At 34.9% G+C, this 18,799-nt stretch overlaps 1 protein-coding gene across 1 annotated transcript in view; it reads right to left on the bottom strand.

Annotated features, from left to right (window-relative positions):
• DIAPH3 (diaphanous related formin 3) overlaps positions 1-18,799 on the bottom strand; it is a 217,716-nt gene that overhangs the window by 177,138 nt on the left and 21,779 nt on the right. Inside the window, exons 3-9 of the mRNA XM_058829342.1 lie at positions 17,819-17,992; positions 14,188-14,292; positions 8,482-8,612; positions 6,370-6,444; positions 6,220-6,289; positions 5,704-5,840; positions 5,155-5,260 (exon numbers count right to left, since the gene is read on the bottom strand). Coding sequence (XP_058685325.1) covers positions 5,155-5,260; positions 5,704-5,840; positions 6,220-6,289; positions 6,370-6,444; positions 8,482-8,612; positions 14,188-14,292; positions 17,819-17,992 — 798 coding nt within the window. The remainder of the gene's footprint in view (positions 1-5,154; positions 5,261-5,703; positions 5,841-6,219; positions 6,290-6,369; positions 6,445-8,481; positions 8,613-14,187; positions 14,293-17,818; positions 17,993-18,799) is intronic.

The following is an 18,799-nucleotide window of genomic DNA, read 5'->3' as shown; positions in this document are numbered from 1 at the left end:
AGATAAACATAAATAATACAATTCTCTTATTTCCAAATGCCAGCACTACAATAACAAAAATTTTGATGCCAGCTAAGGTGCCCAGCCCACTTTGCAAAAGTAGACTGAATAAAATCTCCCAGGAATTATCTCAACAGCACCAAGCGGAGAAGAGAGCGTCTGCCACACAACCAAGTACTTTTGAACACAGAAAAAGCTCCTCATATTAAAAATCTGCCTGTAGCTGTCTGAAGTCCTCTATAGTCTTGTTCAGCACACGTAGCCTCGTAGACCACTTATTTTTGCTAGTAACAGGCTACAGGTTTTGTATGAAGCTAACACCGCCTACTTCCAGACCTCTCAGGCTTCATCGAGACTTGGCTTGCCTGTCTGGAGCTCAGTTTTGGCTTACTTAGTTGCAACACGATTTGTTTAGTAACAGAATCACTATCACCCCACTAGCTGTACATTTTTCTTAGTCTTATACAAGTCTCTGGCATAAAGTTTACCATTACATACATTTCTGTAACTAGTGGATAGACTATGATCATAAAGTAAATGCATTGTAGAAAGGTACCGGTAAGGGATGGGAGTAGAGAAGTGTTAGCACTACTGAGAGTGATTTTATTAGACCATAAGGCTTCACTTGGACTAAAAATTAAATCCTTGGCTTTGAGTACCAGGTGTATTTTTTAGGCCCACAAATTCCACAAGTTACAATGTCACAACAGAAGAACTTGGATGCAACAAGTGGTTTAAAATGCAAGCAATAAAACCAGTTAAATTTACTGCAATAAAACCTTACAGAATATATTGCCTTATTATCTGAATATGGGCTTTATTCTTAAAGCTTTTTGTATTTGTTTTGGTATAGGTCCACTTTATGAGTATTTGTCTTCCCCTACAGCAAGCCAAGATGAAAATTTTTACTTTCCCTAATTTTGATCTTAGTTAAAACAAGTTTTATGATCTCCAATTCATCTCTTTGGAGGAAAAATCTTTCATTCATTTTCTGGATTGAATTAGTTGTGCCATTCAAAACCAGTAATTCAGAGCATTAACAGCTGCCACCAACACCTGCTCTCCTGTTAACATCAGCAAGGCATTTCAATGATTGTAGACTTCACTACCATACAGTGAGTACTAAAGTAGAGTACCACGAGGTTATATTTACATTTCAACTCCATGTTGTTTGATTATATAGAATTTGGAACCTTTGTCATTGTTACCAGCAGTTTAAAACACAGTATGTTTTCCTATGCGAATGGACTGTTAAGCAAGGAAGCAGCATTTATCGCATATGATTCAAACTATCAATGAAGAGTCAATCAGAGACTGAAAAAGTACAACTATGAAAACCCTGATCAACAGCAAACTATAGTTTTATCTTTGAGATAGCAGGGCAATTTAAATGACAGGATGCCTACAGATGTAATTGTTTCCAAAAAGAATATTACTTTCTTTTCATTTGCCAAATCGACATAATACATGTGCACATGTGCTATTCAAACAGAGCCATGATACAACAATGAAAAGCAAAAAAATAATCAGTAAGATGTACTGCTATTCTAGTACTTCTAGTCAAATTTGATGAAGTGGGAATTCAATTGCAGTTCATAACAAGAACATACTTTAGCCTTCCTGGAACCAACAAGACAAAAATTCTTTGGATAATACTAGCAAACTATTTATTTGTGTAAGAATACAAAGCAATAGTCCCAAACACAAGCCTACAAAAAGCAGAATGAGAAAAAGTTATAGAAGAGGAAAGAAAAACAAGCCTAAGGAAAGCACATTATTTTACACATCTAGATTTGAGTAAATTAGATGACAAAATATTTTTTCTAGGTTTAAAAACTTTTTAAAGGACTAATGATAGAGGTAACAGCAGGAATCCAATAGTAGATCACAAACATTTAAATCATGCTCCAAGTGAAACTAATTTAATACCTAGCAGTTAGCACAAAATACTTGAATGACACAAGATCACAATAATTTGAAATTAGCTTGGTTCAGTCTTGACATTTAGGTAAGGTGAACTTTGTTCTGACTGACCCTATTACATAAGCAGTTATGGAAAGAACCTCATTAGTACAGAGCAACCAAGAATCATCAAGTTATTCAGCAAACCAAAATGTCAGAGCCATCTCATATATTATTAAATTATAAAGATTAAATGGTATTCCCTGACAGTTGAAAATACTGGGAGGATAAAGCTAGTGATGAATACTTTGGATCTTTTACTTCGTCACAAAAATGCTTCTCCTAGGATATGCATGAACCTGAACTTTTCCACAGGAATGAGCAGTGCTCATTTTTCAGGAACTTATCCAGAGAAGGAAAAATTGCACCTTTGCTTTACAATTATACCTCTTCTTAGTCCTAAATGGAAAATTAGAAGGAGCTGGCATCTGCAACTAGATCTGCATGGAAGAATAACACTCTTCATTAAACCACCTGCTTGAGAAGCAGTGGTGAAAGTTGATGATTAGAGAGTATAAGCACTCATTTGATTCTACTAGAAGAATGAGAAGTAAGCAACAAACAAGTTGCTGTTTTTGTAACTTTCTTATATATCAAAATGGGTTGTGCCAGAAAAGCTGTATTTCCTGCCTCCATGACCTGAACAGAGTACTAGACTTTTCAGTCATCATCATAAATATACAAGGCACCAGACTGCCCTGTATGTATTTTAGGCCTAAGATGTTAAACTACATTTACTTTAACAAAACCAGAAACTTAATATTACTCCTGGCTGTAGTTATATTCTCAGAATAAGACTACTAATCTTGTCTTGTACCAAAATCAATTAAGTATGTTTTCCATAATTTTGGGTTTTATGAAAGAGTATCTTTTGCTTTCAACAAATGGAAAAAATATAGACAGAGTTTTCACTAAAAATACAAAAATCACCCTACTAAGGCCTTTTATGTATTCAGTCTTCTAGTAACAGAAATGTTAAGTCAATTCAAAATTGAAAAGGTCAGTTGTTAGTGTCAAATTGAACTGCCACAAAGCAAGCATACATACATGAAGCAGACAATCAAGGGAAGTATGCCAAGTAACTGACAAGTGTAAACCTCTGTCTCATTAAAACACTGTCAAATTAACCACCAGGTCAATGTCATTGTTAGAAAAGTTTACAGCTGATTCACATGAGAAACCTTGATTTTTCTGCTAAAAAAAAAAAAGAAATCTAGCAACCATCTATGAAGTCTGAAAAAGTAAATATCAAAAAGCTTTTTAGCAGAAGGAACATACTCTAATGAAAATTTAACTCAAAAAAAAAAAAAGAACAGAAAAGAACTTTTAATGAGTTTCCATGTCCACACAAGATATAGCAAATGAAACAGCAAAGCATTACCTATTTGCAGGAACTTCAGGCTAACTCTCAGCAAAGCCAAATGAATACATTTAGCAGAAGTATTTTAGCAGAAGTATTGCAACAATAGCATTTAAAATTAATTCAATGCTTCTATCTTCTGTATCAGAAGATAACAAAATACCAGATGGAGGTATAGCCCAATTGATAGAAGGCATAACCAGTAGAAAGAAAATTTTTAGTATCTAAAGAGTAGTCCTAGAAAAATAAAAATTGCTTCTACATAGGTAACTCAGCTGAAGTTTTCTGCACTGGTTTGGTCATTTGGTTAGTGGGTACCCTTCCTGGATAAAATGAGAGGTAGAAAGGATTAACTTAATTTGCCTGCTGGTTCAAATAGAATAATGGGCAGCTTTTAGGGGAGTTTCACATGCATTTTCAACTATAAAGAAAAGGAAGTTACCGACACTATTTTTTCTGTATTAAATCTACAATAGTTTTTTTTCTTCATTAAATCTACATAGATGCAAATGTACACAAGCCCTGAAAATTCAGCATCACATCTGAAAGTCTAACACTCAAAACAGCATCCTCCTAATTTCAACTTGGTAGTCCTCAAGTCTTTCTATGCTCTACAGAGACTCAATTTCTCTTAACTTAGATACAACAGCCTGGAATTGCAAAAGAATTTTCGTGATCTAAAGCATTTCTCCCTAGTGAAACAAAATATTTTCAAATTTTTTTTCATATCCCAGAGAAAAACTGATAACTCAGAATTTTTTGAAAATTCCATAAAATTCAACGATAGCCCAGGGAAACTGTGGATGCCACATCCCAGGAAGTGTTCAAGGTAAAGCTGGACTAGGCCTTGAGCAACCTGGTCTGGTGAAAAATGTCCCCCAATGGTACCTGGGTTGGAAGCACATGGTCTTTAAAGGTCCTTCCAGCCCAAACTGGTACATGATTAGAAGAGAGAAGGGGTAAGGAAGAAGGGACAGTTTTTCAAAAGAGAATTAATTCCATTGGTACGGGCAAAATTGAACTACAAACAATCCTCCACCTACAAATATTCCTTTATGGTTAGCTTTTCTGTGAGACAAATGAAACAAACAGCAACTTTTATTGTCAGACATGAACTGTTTAATATAAAGCTGAGTTATGTAAACATTTCTTTCAAACTGTAGGTTAATATTTTACTATTTTTGTAATAGTCACAAAGAATTACAATTATGAGCAGCTCTCAGGTCAACCAAATGACATGAGTTCACATCTGTACTTTCAGACCAATGATTTATAAAGATCATTCAAACACAGTGTGATACTTTGTGCCTTCCTGCAGTAAACTCTACATCCAACTGAAGGAAATTGACAGTAAGGTGAAAGTTTTCTTTCCTCAGACTCTCTGAGCAAAATTTTATGATATCATAAAGTGAGCATGAGGGACAGGCCTCCCAATGATTTAAAACATTAATTATAAAATGCAGTTGCCTAAAATCTTGCTTTTTTACTATTATTAATCTTCAACTTCAACAAATATTGAAGAAGTAATATGATCTTTTTGCATCAAAACACATGATTTATCCTTTATTTTAAATATATACTGACTTTTAACTCACAAAGGTAAGATCTCAGTGAATGGAAACCAGCAAATTGATCTGCAACACCCCTGTGTTTCCAGGCTGGATCTTCCCATACCACATCTTAAAAGACAAAATTATAAACAATATTCCAAACATTTACCTCAATTTAAAACAGTATCCCTACTCCTTTTTATTGTTATGCCTTGTTCAGTCCAGAAAAATATGTAATTTTATTTTTATTTGCAGTGGTTTAAAAAAAAACCAAAAACTTACTTGCAGCTGAACTGAGTTATCCTGAAGACCTTCTACAATAGGAGAGAATCTATCAACATTCCTCTCCTCTGCTGCTACTGTTACAGCTTCCAAAATTTTTTCAAGGCTGTGAGAAAAGAAAATAATTTCACTCAGGAGACATATTTAAATTTATTTGCTATCTTAAAAGCCATGTTGCCAAATTATTCACCTACTTCAATTTCTTCTAAACAAATATAAGAGATTCAAGCAATATTTGTTGCCTTTAGAGATTTTTGTAACCAAAGAATGACTTACTAGATTACAAAGGTTAAGAAAATTATGCTAATAAATATTAAGCAAAAGAATTGCTGCATAACTATTTCCATCTAACCAGTACATCCAGATGTGAAAAAGAAAACTCACTGATAAGAGCATGATCAAAAAAATTACAAAGGCATTCTGAAAACTGACAATATAATACAGATATTACTTTCAAACCTAAACTGAAAATTATATCATTTCATTCAGATATAATTTGGGATATTGTAAAAATTACTTTACTATTTCTTGCTTAAATACAGTACTTACATGTTTTCTTCTCCAACAATGCACATTGCAGATAAGAGTTTAACTATATCAGTCATCATGTTAGTTTGCTTGGGATCAACTGCTTTGGCCAGCAACAGAAGGCTCCTCTCTTCTCCCAAAATTCTTTCCAATCCATACTAAACAAGAGAAGAACATTTGTAAGGGAGGAAATCCAAATTACTATGGAGTATCTAGTATCTAACCACACCAATGGTTCCCCTCAAGTACTTCAAATGACATTTAAGTCTGTAAAAAAACAAAAAAAATTAAACGAGAGACAAATCCCAAATAGGTCACTTATTCTGTAAGAAGGACACATATCAGCATCAAAAGTTTAAATTACTGTCTTGGAATATTTCTGCAGAGTAAGTGGCAGACTTCTGGCAGACAGAAAGAACTTCAAACCACAACAGACCAGCCCACCACTTCACCAAATTGCATAGACTTATACTCAACACGTACTTTATGTAATTGTGTTGCAGTAGTTTGGTTTCTAGATTAAATAAAATCCCATACCTTATTATTCATGAAGGCTCTCAAGCACTGTATAACTTTATGCTGACTCCTCTTCACAAGTCTGTCCTGACTGAATAGATCAGAAATTTAGTGTAAATACATGCTCTTTAAATATTAAGAAAAGCTAACAATTTTGTAATAAATCCTTACTTTTTTGTTTCAACCAATCGTTCCAAAACATCCAACAGCAGTCCCAGACCTTCTTGGCCAAAATTTTCAACCCAGCTGGAGAGAAAGAAAAAAGACATTTTAAAAAATTGACATTTCGAAGACTATTCACAGTGAAAGAAAATTGTCACCATAAATAAAAGCAGGTATAACTGGATGGTTTTAAACCCAAAATATCGCCAAGAGAACACAACAAAAATTTAAAATTTCACCTACTACCAAAAGCATCTTTTGATGAGGTTAAACCTTTAGCCTGTTGTTTCTACATGAGACAGATGCTTCATGGTCCTGTTTAGTATTGCTCAAAACCCCTTGGTATCAAATACTAGTAATGACACACTGACAGCAGCACTTAAAATTTTAGGAAGAGGAAACCAGATATTTTTATATTTTTTTTTCTAAAAGTAAATATATTTTGAAAGTAGATTTTGTCTTTCTTGGATGGGTGTTTTACTCTGAAACAGATTAGGCAAGTAACTGGCAACTATTTTAGGCATATCTGGCCATATCAGTCCTAAAGATAATCCTACAAGATTCATTTCTTTGAACATTTTGTATTAGCAGAATTATGAGCAGCCACTTTGCTGTAAATCCAACAGCTGGGGATGATCGACTAAAGTACTGATGCATTCTTACTTCCTTCACCTCTGTTTCCGCAAGAGAACGAAAACTACTTACACTACCCAAAAAAAACCACTCACCTTCTTGTCTTTCTGACAAAATACTAAGTTAACAGTGTCTCTATTGTCAACATATTTATTTAAAATGTCCTCTTAATGAAATTCAATCTGTTGCAAATATTACACAAAAGGAAAAGAAAAAGTTGCAGATAACTAGTTATCTGTAATAATATGTACAGCTAGATCATTTGAACCACCTTTGATGAACTGTGTTGGCAACTGTGAGGTCAAAACACCTAAATTATTTACCTGAAGATTAGTGACCAAGATTGTCCTTATAGAAGCTTTCTTTTTATAGTGATGGAAAATAAATACAACTTTTTGCAGTAAGCCATAGATTTCAACACCTGTTTCTAAGTACCAGAGATCAAATTACTCAGTATCACTTGATTCAGATTTGCTCTGCGAACTAAAAATACAATTTACAAAAAAAGACTAATTGAAAGCCCTTCATCAAAATAACTCAGGCTACTGTAAAGCATGTTTCTTTCCACATGAACCATTACATACTCTAAATAAGACAACCCAATTCAGAAACAAATTAATAGAAGAAGCAAATACCCATAGAGGAGACCCACATCAGCAACTCTGCCCAGCCAGACACAGAGAAAATAAAGCTGTGCAATCCTTTTCTAATCATGTCCCAACATTTCATTTGTATTATTTTAAACAACACCCTAAACAGTTTCCCCAAATCACGTGTTCAACCATTGTCTTAAATGGTAACTATAAACAAAAGGACATAAATAGTATAGAATAGGAAAAAATACAATTTAATAAAATAAAGTCAGCATTCACAAATCAAGCTGCATGGGACAAATCAAAATTAAGACTGATCAGTGATTACTGAAGAGTTAACCTTCCTTCAACAAAGCACAGGTGAACAAAGGTTGTGCTTTCTTCTGTATAGACAAACCCTACATGTACAGAAAAAAATACCAGAAGGCAGGCAGGAAGAAAACTTAAAAGTACACTGGACAGAAGCAGCTGCACACATTTAGAAATATATATATTTTTCTGGTGAACAAACTTACACCAATGTGCCTAACTCCCATTATTGATCACCCTGACAAAAATAAGTTAGAAGATCAAAGACTTGGAAAATATTTCAAAAATAAAAATGAAAAACAATTGACTATTCAGCACTAGAAAACAAAGGGAACTGCTTCTGTACCACATTTAATTTACCTTCTCTTAGCATTACCTTGTATAGATCAGCCAACTGTATTAAAAATAATAGACCTACAGAGGATACATAATCAATGAAAAAGAAAGAAGTTACAATCATTCACTAATGCATAGATACTCATTAACTGGAAAACCTTGAAACATATACATCTACATATCCATTAATTTTAATCCATTAAGCAATTAGAATATGATTAATCTCTTCAATAAGTGCTAATGATGTTACCTGACAGGATTACTAGTCAAGGACACACGGAGAGATTCTAAGCAAGTGACTAGTCTTTCATCCGTTGACCCAGATTTTAAATCCTGTATAAATTCTTGGGGAGAAATCTTCCTACTGTTCTTGAGACTTCCCTGAAACACAGAAAATACACTTGTTTTTCATTTGGTGCATATAGAACTTAAATAGATTATTAATGGCTAAGCTTCATTTTTGTTCCTTGAAAAATATATAATGTAGACCTGTAAATCTGTAATTGATGCCTATCTATTATTTGCCAAATACTGACTGAATCTGGTCATTTTATGAATAAATTTATTATCAGCAGACAAAAATAAGAAGTCTAGTCCACTTAATATCCCTTTCACATGAAGGAGAGATATATTTTCTGCAGAACATAGCTAAATAAAAAAAGCAGGCATATAATGGTGCATAAAACATAGATTTGAGTTAATTCATTGCAAGACTTTTTTTTTTTAAATAGAAGCACAACTGTCATGTTGCACAAAGAGACTTACTAAATAGCTCTTGATTAACTGGTGGCTTAAGTCAGTAACTGAAGAGAATTAGACTTGCAGTGTAATAATAACTTGAAATTATTCACTGCAAATGGTAAGGTAGTCTCATTATATTATTATGTATAGCTTCATACAGATGATGTTTTCTCCCTTTGTTAGATCCTCAGGAAATACTGAGAAGTAATCTTTTCTTCTATGAAGCAGAAGATGATTAAATATTTTCTAACAAAAAGATAAAGTTAAAAGCTAGGAAGCATGGTTGACCAACCAGGCTGCTGAGCTGCCTTCCAGAGGGACCTCAGCGGACAGAAGAAATGGGCAGAGGAATTTCAGGAAGTTCCACAACAGAAAACTCTAAATCTTGAACCTGAGAAGGAATAATCACATGCAGCAATGTGTGTTGGGGCTACCAGCTGGAATGGGGGCTTGTAGGAAAATAGGGGACGTGATGGATGACAAGTCAACCACAGGTAAGTGCATCACCAGTTGGCTGAGGGAGACAACCCTTCCCCTCAGCTCAGCAGTGGTGAGACATCTGGAGAATTCTGTCCAATTCCTGACTCCTCAGCATGAGGGACATGGACATATTGGAATGAGTCCAGAAAGGGCTGTGGACACAATTACAAGAGAATCTGTAGTACTTGGAGAAGCTGGTAGAACTGAGACTGTTCAGCCCCAAGAAGAGAAGGCTCAGGGGAACCCTATCAGTAAAAGGACAAGAAGAATAAACTGAAATACAGGAAATTGGTTAAACATAAGACAAACAAACTTTCCCCCTCCTCCATTTTCTTAAACTTGAGGCTAGTCAAGCACTGGAACAGGCTGCTCAGGCACACTGCGTAGTTTCCCCATCAGAGATATTAAAATTGGAATAGATAAGAAGTTGGATGAGACTATCTCCAGATGTCTCTTCCAGTCTAGTTCTATTTCACGACTTTGTGACAACAGAACATTGGGGGCTATAATAGTCTCCACTAAAACTATATTTCCTCAGACTTCGTAACAAATGCTCCAGACACAAAAAAAAACCAAAAAAAAATCCAACCAAAACCCCACCAACTGCTGCCATCCCAAAACCATCCTGAAAACATGGCATCTCATGCTATATTTTGAAAGAAACACCATGTGTAATATATGGAATGTCATTCCAAACATGCTTCTGAATTGATAGATATCCCTACCCGTTTAAGTATGAGGGTAACTTCCAGTAACTATTCTCCATAAAAAAAAAGTAGATGAGATGTACAGCAAAGGATGATGGCTTAGGTGAGAATCTGGAAGACGTATCTAGGAAACCCAGAGAAAATTTTAAAAAATCAGTAACAATAAATGTTCCCATAAACAAAAAACTCAGTATTTTTACTTTTCTTTCATGGATCTTTCCAGCTGGACTCTACATAGATGAGATAAGAGACTAGAGACAAAATGACCAAACAAACTCCCAGCAGCCTTCATGACAAAGTATTTAACTAAATGTTACAAGAGAGTTGGAAATTTCAAAAAATCTCAGAAATTCTGCTGGCAGCTCCTGATGCACATACACTACTTGATAAGCACTACTTGTATGCCTAAGCACATCAATTAATATCCTGTGTGGAGAATCTGTCATTTCCAGTGACTTCTCCCAGCAGTTCTGCTGTAAAATTGACAAAACTGATGTAACCAAAATACTTATAAGTTGTCAGTAAAACTGCTTTCTTCTGATGCAGTCAGATAGGACATTCATATGGACAGGACATACAGTTAAAATGGTTAGAAGATATTTTGGAAGGAATTTAATATAATCCATAGCAATGTGTGCTGTGCAAAGGTCACATGGGACAGGAGCCCAGCCAGACTAGAAGAATTCACTAGCATGACATTTCAGAAAGCCTCATGTGACCCATCTGAAAACAGTGTCACACACAGTGGAGACTCACATCAACATCCAGAGAGTAACCAGTCATCCCATTTCAGACTCAGTTACCCCCTGGAACATTACCCTATGCAAAAGAACCAGTAAACTGTGAATTTCTGTACAACAAACTACCACAGAGATAAGTGCCACTTATTCATAGTTATGCCAATGTTCTGCAACGTAATAAGAATATGATACATCTGCCAGTGCTTAAATAAAATGAGAGCTGCATTTGGTACCAATTGTGAAACATTATATTAGCTGTATTTCAGCATGAGAAAAGCTGCTTAAGTTCAAAATGTTCAAGCTAACTGAGAAACAGGAAATATCTTGAGGCATCAGTGCCTCTAGAAACTTAATTGCTCAACTGGAGAACAACTGGTCTGTGAGCAGATGCAGCATGAAGTCAGCATTAATTAATCTAGTTAAAACATTACAATGGCACAATGTGAACAACAAAAACAAAATCTTGAGAAGAAAACTCACTTTAAAAACCCAGTTTGTGTGCTTTGAACATATAAAACAGCAAAACCTATGGTTGAGTACCATGATAGCAATGCTGCTTTTATTTCCTCTTGAGTATTAACCCCATAACATGGAAATTTATTTTCAAAACTTTTCGGCAAGTATTACTATGCAAAGAGGTGTGCTTTGTGATTATTGGAAAGGAGTTGTGCACTTCTAAGAAAGAGAAACCCTAACATTAAGGTCAATAATATATCTTTGATTACAGTAGAGCCCACTTTGATCACCAGAGGCTGTCTCATTTTCATTGATTCACTAGAGTGGCAGTCCCTGTTCCTCATTTTAATAGTTCTTAAAATTATAACTGCTTTAAATGAAACATGCTCCTCAGTACTCTCCATAACAGTTGTGAATAATGATATCTTTCCCAAGGTAAAATAGCTTAGTACCCATCTCCTTAAAGTTCAAGAAGTATGAAAAGAAGTACAAACTATCAAAAGAAGTTACTGCAGTATCATTTATAGAAGGAGAGACCAGAGATGGGATTAGTTGCACACAATAGTCAGGAGCTACGTGACGTTTCAACTGTTCCAAAAAAGTATGAAGCCTTCTCATGGTACACCATAAGTTAGCCAAGTACTCTTGGGGTGCCGTGCACTATTCTCTCTAGACTCAGAAGGCACTCAGTCCAACTAACTTAAGGAATGAAAGAGCATGTCAGGAACAAAGAGTTTTCAATGGCAAGGGAAGAAATTTCCTATCCCAACTCCAGCACTAATCTGAAATCATCTGCAGCACTACTGGATCAAAGTACTGAATCTGTGCTCCACAGAAACAGCTTCTCCCAGTACACAACAGGTGAATGCCACTTCCAGTAACAGCAGAGAGAGATCAGGAAAGACAAGTCTCCCTGCATGGATTGGTCTTTAGCCATCTCCCACCACAGAAAAGGGAATACATGGGCTAGTAGCAGAGGAATGGAACAGAAAGGAGAAAAAATGCTGTTGCGGGGCTTTAGGAAAAGACACAAGACAACAGTGTTTGTGAACAAAATACTGCCCTGGGGGAGGAAGCAGACCTGTTCTCTTCAACAAAGTACCATAATTATATAGCTGCTTTGGGCATAGTGCAAGAAGCTCCATTGCCAAAACACAAGTGTGATGATATCCAAAGAAAAAAGGAAAATTACAAATGGCACTCAGAAAGAAGGATCAATGACACCTACTCTGTTATATAGGTTTCAGTTCCTATGAACTGAAGTTCCTAAGTTTGAAGTGCCAAGAAGCAAAGACATTAAAACCTTCCTCTTGACAAAGACAGCCTTAACATCACCACCACCAGTATGCTGATTCCAGCAACAGATGTGAATGCAGCAACTCTGCACAGCCAGTCATGTCCTATTATCACATTACTTTTTTCAAACAATTGAGGTCTTAAAATACATATGGAAGTTAGGGGTGCCAATGATACATAAACCCTCACATACTATTTTGTGCAGATAAATTTCAAGAATGTTGTAAGATTTACTACTAGATTTAGTCTGTTTCTTTACTAGTCTGAGGAAACTGAGATTTCCCATACAGTACCTCTAAAAAAAAAAAAAAAAACAAGCTAGACCTAATTCCTTGGTATTAAGGACCTGCCAAGCTATAGAAAGACTAGTAGCTTTGATGAACTCATCTTAAATAATCTCCAGGCAGTTCAGTCCTGCACAAGGCTTACCTGCCTTCCTAAAAGTGCTAAAGCATTACACCAATAGTATCATTATTAGTCACATGAAGTAGACAACAAGATAAAAATCTCAGTTAAATTACTATATTTAATGTTTTAATTTTTCAGCATTTTGTTATAATTACATACAGGTAATTATTTTTTTACTGATATCTCTAGTTACATACAGCAATGAGAGTTGAGGATTCAAACATATGAATTCTAAAACAACTCAGAGTATCTGAGGACAGGATTAGCCATGCAGCATTTAGCACAGGAATCAGTTCCCATTCTGCAAAAACTAAGCACTTTTTCTTTGTAGAAGCTAGGGCCTGGTGGACAGAAGATATCGGGATGTATCGGAAAGATAGTCACCCCCCTCCTCTATAGTGTATGGTAATGACCCCCCTAATTAGCCAATAGCACCTAGCTGTGATGAAAGCAGATGGGAGTAACACTGTGAACCTAGGTTATAAAGTGTCAAATTCCCCAGCAATAAACGCCATTTCTGCCATCCATCACATTGATGCTTGTGTGCGGGTTTGGACCGAGTGGCCTGAGCGTGGCCACCGTGCTGCTCTTGAACCAGGGTGTCTGCCTTGCTAGGCAACATTTCTTATACCAACTGCATCCTTAATTTGGCCCTTGCATACAACTCTTTCACTGCTTTAGAACAACCATTCATTATCTCTATAGGTTAAAAATGGACAATAATTGATTTTGTGTGCAACACTTTCATTACCAGGTATTACGTAGCATCAAACATGAATTCTATTTTTAAGTCAGGCATGGAAAAGGCTCATCAGTTGATGAATTCTTTTTAAACAATGCTGGAAAAGAAAAAGGTTCACACCAAATTTTTGCAAGAAGTTTTTGCAGAATCTTTCCATCTCTACTCTTAGCCATACATCTACCAAAAAGAAATGCTGGTTTCTGGATAGACGAAATATTTCAAGTAAAAGTGACTATCTGCCACTGTTTCTCGTAAAATAGTAAGATAGACACAAACATTTTTAAAGGGCACTGTGAGAAACAGAAGTAAGTCAAAGGAATGTAACATGCATGCATCATTTTTTCTGTCAATAGGGAAATAATGTAAGGTTTTAGTCATTTACTTACAGACTTGGAAGCAGTGCTAATATATTGCATCACCATTTCTTTTTTGGTATTAAAATCTTTTTCTCTCAATGGCATCTTCTTGTCTTCATTTAAATTCATATCTTCCTAGAATGAGACAGGAGAAAAAAGAAGAAACAGTCTCAAATGCCATACAGCAACAGAATGATTTAAATATAAGAGACTGACTTAAATAAAATAAAGACACAAAAATATGAACTCATACAATTGAAAACTGTTGCACAAACCACTTTTCATAAGATGTTCATCAAAACCATAAAAATCCTTATCCATATTCAGTCTCTAAACTGAGACTGAAAAAAACCAAAAGCAGTCAACTATACTAGGATTAACAAGCACATCACAACCATTTTTAACACACTCTCCTCTTAGAAAAGACCTACTGTTTCACATACACATGCACCAAACTACAGATAAGCATTCTCTAATACTTCCTAAAACATTTGAAAATGTTCTCAAACCAGTATTTTATATATTTTTAATTTCAATTTTAATTTATTCCATAATTCTCTTCCTTTATTTCCAAATGCTTCATCTTAGGCAGCAGAATGTGGTTTGTGCTGAAACTAGCTCACAAATTTATAATCACCTTTGCAATAACCAAGGCCCAAATTTTTAAACATTAAATCAAAACCTTCAACCATTATCAAAATGCCATCATAATTGATTCAGTCGAACATAAATACAGAGGTCAAAAAGAATAGAGAGAGCCCTACATTCAAAACCACACAAGTGACACTTCTGAATGTCACTAGCATTTCTGACACAGGGAGTTCTACTGTTCCAGCCTAGAAATGCTCTGATCATTGTAATCAGTTGCACATCTGTGAGAAATGGCATTTCTCATCATGGTGTAGGTTAAAGAACAAGAGGGAAAAAAAAAAAAAAGGAAAAAAAAAACCCAACAAAAAATAAAACAAACAAAAAAAAAACCACCATAGAGTTTTCAGGAACAATTAACAATTTTGGCACACACATATAAAGCACATATAGCATTACTATGTGCATTACTCAGAGTTAGAAAGAATTACTGCAGTTATTTTCAGCTGAGACTCATGAGGTGAATCCCCACCAGCTTTGGCAGGAGCAATGCTACAAAATCAATGAGTAACCATCTTAATACCAGAGTTATTTCACCCAGTCAGAAATCAAAGCCAAACAGCATAGACAATCCTTAGAATTTATACTACACCAAAACCTAAGTTTCCTTTTCTTTCAATAGCTTTCATACTGAATAGAAGAGAATGAAGCAGTTCCTAGAAAGATTTACACCTTTGTATAAATCCAAGCTTTGAGAAGTTATTGCAGAAAATGCTTGACCCCTGTCCTGGTTTCAGCTGGGATAGGGTTAATTTTGAACTTAACTTGAACTAAAAAAAAAAACAACTTCTCATGTTATCATGTAGCTATTGTAAAGTTTTCTTCTATTTAAAGCAGTTTCTTTCAGACTTGCTCTTTCATGTTTTCTGAATAGCAGCTTCTAAACTTAAATATAAGTATCTAACTTCTAAACACAAAAAACCTCACAAGAATTAAGAAACCTGTCAACACAAACTGTATTCCATAAGCCTAGATATAACAGCAGGTTAATTTATGGGAAATATTCTGTCTGTGTGCGCAGTAAAACATAATTTCTTTGTCCTTTTTTTTAACAAATGAAACATCATTAAGACAATTAATTTATACAAACTAGAGTGATACAAGGGACACAACAAATATTGCTTAGTTAATAAAATACTTCATCCTTTATTTCTTAAATAATTGAAATATATTCTACAGGTAAGCAATACCTCTGGAAAAGATGAATACATCATTTCATATGGATATTTTCCTAATACCACTAACAGAAATTAAAGAAGCTAAATGACAGTTAATAATTACCTTTAACTGTTTGGTTTTATGAGCTCTTTCATAATTTTTTCCATGAAAACCACATGAGACGCCACTGCATAAAATATTGGGAGAAGGAAGCCATATGCATCCAGGAAAACCCCAAATACAATGCAAGACATTCAGTAAATCCTACGAATTTATAAACTTCTCCCTTCAGTATTACTGCATTGACCATTTTTTTCTGTGCAAAATTAGTTCTAAAAGCTTGGCTACAACATTCAAATTGTACCAATCCACCCCCCAAAATCACTTAATTTGATCAGAACAGCAAACTAGAAGCTACAATATATAATTAGCTATGTAATCTACTGTGACTAAACTAGCTTTATTCCAGCCCATTCAAATGTGGATAATCTGAAAAATCCTTTCTGTAGTACATGTTATAGATAAAACAACACTGATAAAGTAGCTTAACACAAGTTTAAGTGCTTTGTTATTCAACGAAACTAGGAAAGCATTCAAATTATCCAGATGTCATCAGTACTTTAACATATTTTGCAAAGCAGTTTTAAAATTGGAATTAATTATTTAAGGATCCATGAATATGAGCATCTATATCTATCTAGACACACAGTGGTAGGTTTCTGAGGATTTATTGAAAGTTTCCATTTATTTATGACACAATATAACATCACAGACTATCCTATACCAGAATGTCTGTAGGATAGAAGAGAAACACAATCTAAATGTAAGGGGTACACCTTCAAGTTTTATTAAAACGAACTGTCCCATTTCCTAACATCTGAGCGACTATTGGTTACAGTGAAATTTTTAAGAGAAGCAAGACATCAAAGTACACCAAAAAAAATAAACCATTTGGCAACAAGTACAACTACAAAAGTCGATAACACAGTTAATTAGTCCTTTCCTTCACCAGCCTAACCATGAAAACCCTGAATGTTATCCTTCAGTTATAATTCTCAAGAGTTCTACAAAAACTTCAAAACTAAGCTATCATCACTGAGTACTAGGAAGTACGAAGGTACTTCTCTCATAGCGCATTTCATTTTCTCCATATGCCAGTCCCTGGTAGTCCCTTCATATTTCAAGAGTTACTTGTTACTTGCTGTGAGGCAGAGAAAGAAATAATAATCTAGGCATCATTCTCCTTGTTAATGTTCTCTTGTGTTCTTCAGATTTCAGTCACTTTTTTCATGGTCATTCCATGTTTAGTTTTCAATTGACCAAAATGTCATCATCATGACAAAAAGCTCAACCTATTGAGGTGCTATCAATGCCACATGATCTTTGTGACTGCTCTTTTGCAGTGCACTAACAATGACAGCTAACGAAATAAGCAAATTTGCAGACAAATGCTACTTTGGAGGCAAGTCTCTCTTTTTGTGCAAGAGTGACATGGCATATAAATTCAGAACTAAATGTGGCTGTGACATTTGAATGCATAAAATCTCTTTGTAAAAATTTCAGATAATCTTGAAAGGAAGAAGGATCCCCCATTTCTTGTTCCTCCTCAAAATGTGTTGCATAATCTCACTTCTAATTTCTATTTTAAATATACTTGGACCAAAAATTTGCAAAAATAATTTCAATACTTTATTTCCTGAGAAACACCCTAATAAACACACAATTACAACTCACAACAACAATAATATTAAAGAATCAGGTAAAGATTAGAACACATGCACAGAAGAATACATGTTCCACTTATTATTTAGCCATGTAGTCATTCTTTAAGTAAAAGAAAGTGTAAGACTCTTACCATCATTTTTTCAAACAGTGCTATGATTTCTCTTTCTGACAGTGGTTTTTGAGAAAAATCCTCCGGGTCCATGGGTGTGGATGACCAATCTGTAGAATGTGACTGCTTCATATGTGGCAGAGGAGGTCTTTCCTTTTTACTTCTTGGAATCCTTATACTTGCAAATCTATCCAACTGAAAACACAAAAGGTATAACAGATCAACTAAGATGGATGTTCTTGGAAGTTAAACATCCTCATTTTTCTGTGGTAGCTTACCTGTTATTTAACTGCCTTATTCTAAAGGCTTTCCCTAAAGATACATATGACGGTCAGTTGCCTAGCACTGGAGTTAACCGACCAGGATCTCATTACATTAGAAGGAAATCATGCAGAACATCAGAATTTTACAGAAAGTTTGGAGGAATAGATATCTACAAAACCAATTTATGAAGAATTCTTACCAAGCGTTACATGTAGAATATGAAAAAGCAAGCTTATTCACCAAAAGCATAGTTTTAAAGTGGTTTTAGTTACTCAGAAACAACTGTGCTCCTAACATGGCTACAGAACATATAGACATGCAAAGAAACTACTTCTTATTAAAAGATAATTTAGCATAACAAAGACACAGTACTATTTACTTTCTATTTCTTTTTGCATCATGTAATACAAAATTTAGTGCCTTTGTTCCAATTATTTAGAAATTAGTTTTGGAGAAACCATTGACTCCTCTATTAAAATTACATAAAGTAAGTTTATGATTTCATGAATGATCCTTATGTCTAATCCCCAGCACCTATCAATCACTCTGGCTTTATTAACCCTTTCAAGAGCCAAAAACCTTCTTTAGAAAAGTGGTTTGGGTTGTGGGATTTTTAACTGGTTAGACATTTATCAACTTTTTTATCAGGATTTACTAAGTGAAACTTTACAGATTTTCAGTGCTAGAGCTTGTGTGTTTTAAGGTTCATGGGCAAGGACCAACAGAAGCCAAAAGCAG

This window comes from Poecile atricapillus, chromosome 1 (assembly GCF_030490865.1).
Source record: "Poecile atricapillus isolate bPoeAtr1 chromosome 1, bPoeAtr1.hap1, whole genome shotgun sequence".
NCBI lineage: Eukaryota > Metazoa > Chordata > Aves > Passeriformes > Paridae > Poecile > Poecile atricapillus.
This window is presented reverse-complemented; position numbering and strand designations above follow the sequence as displayed.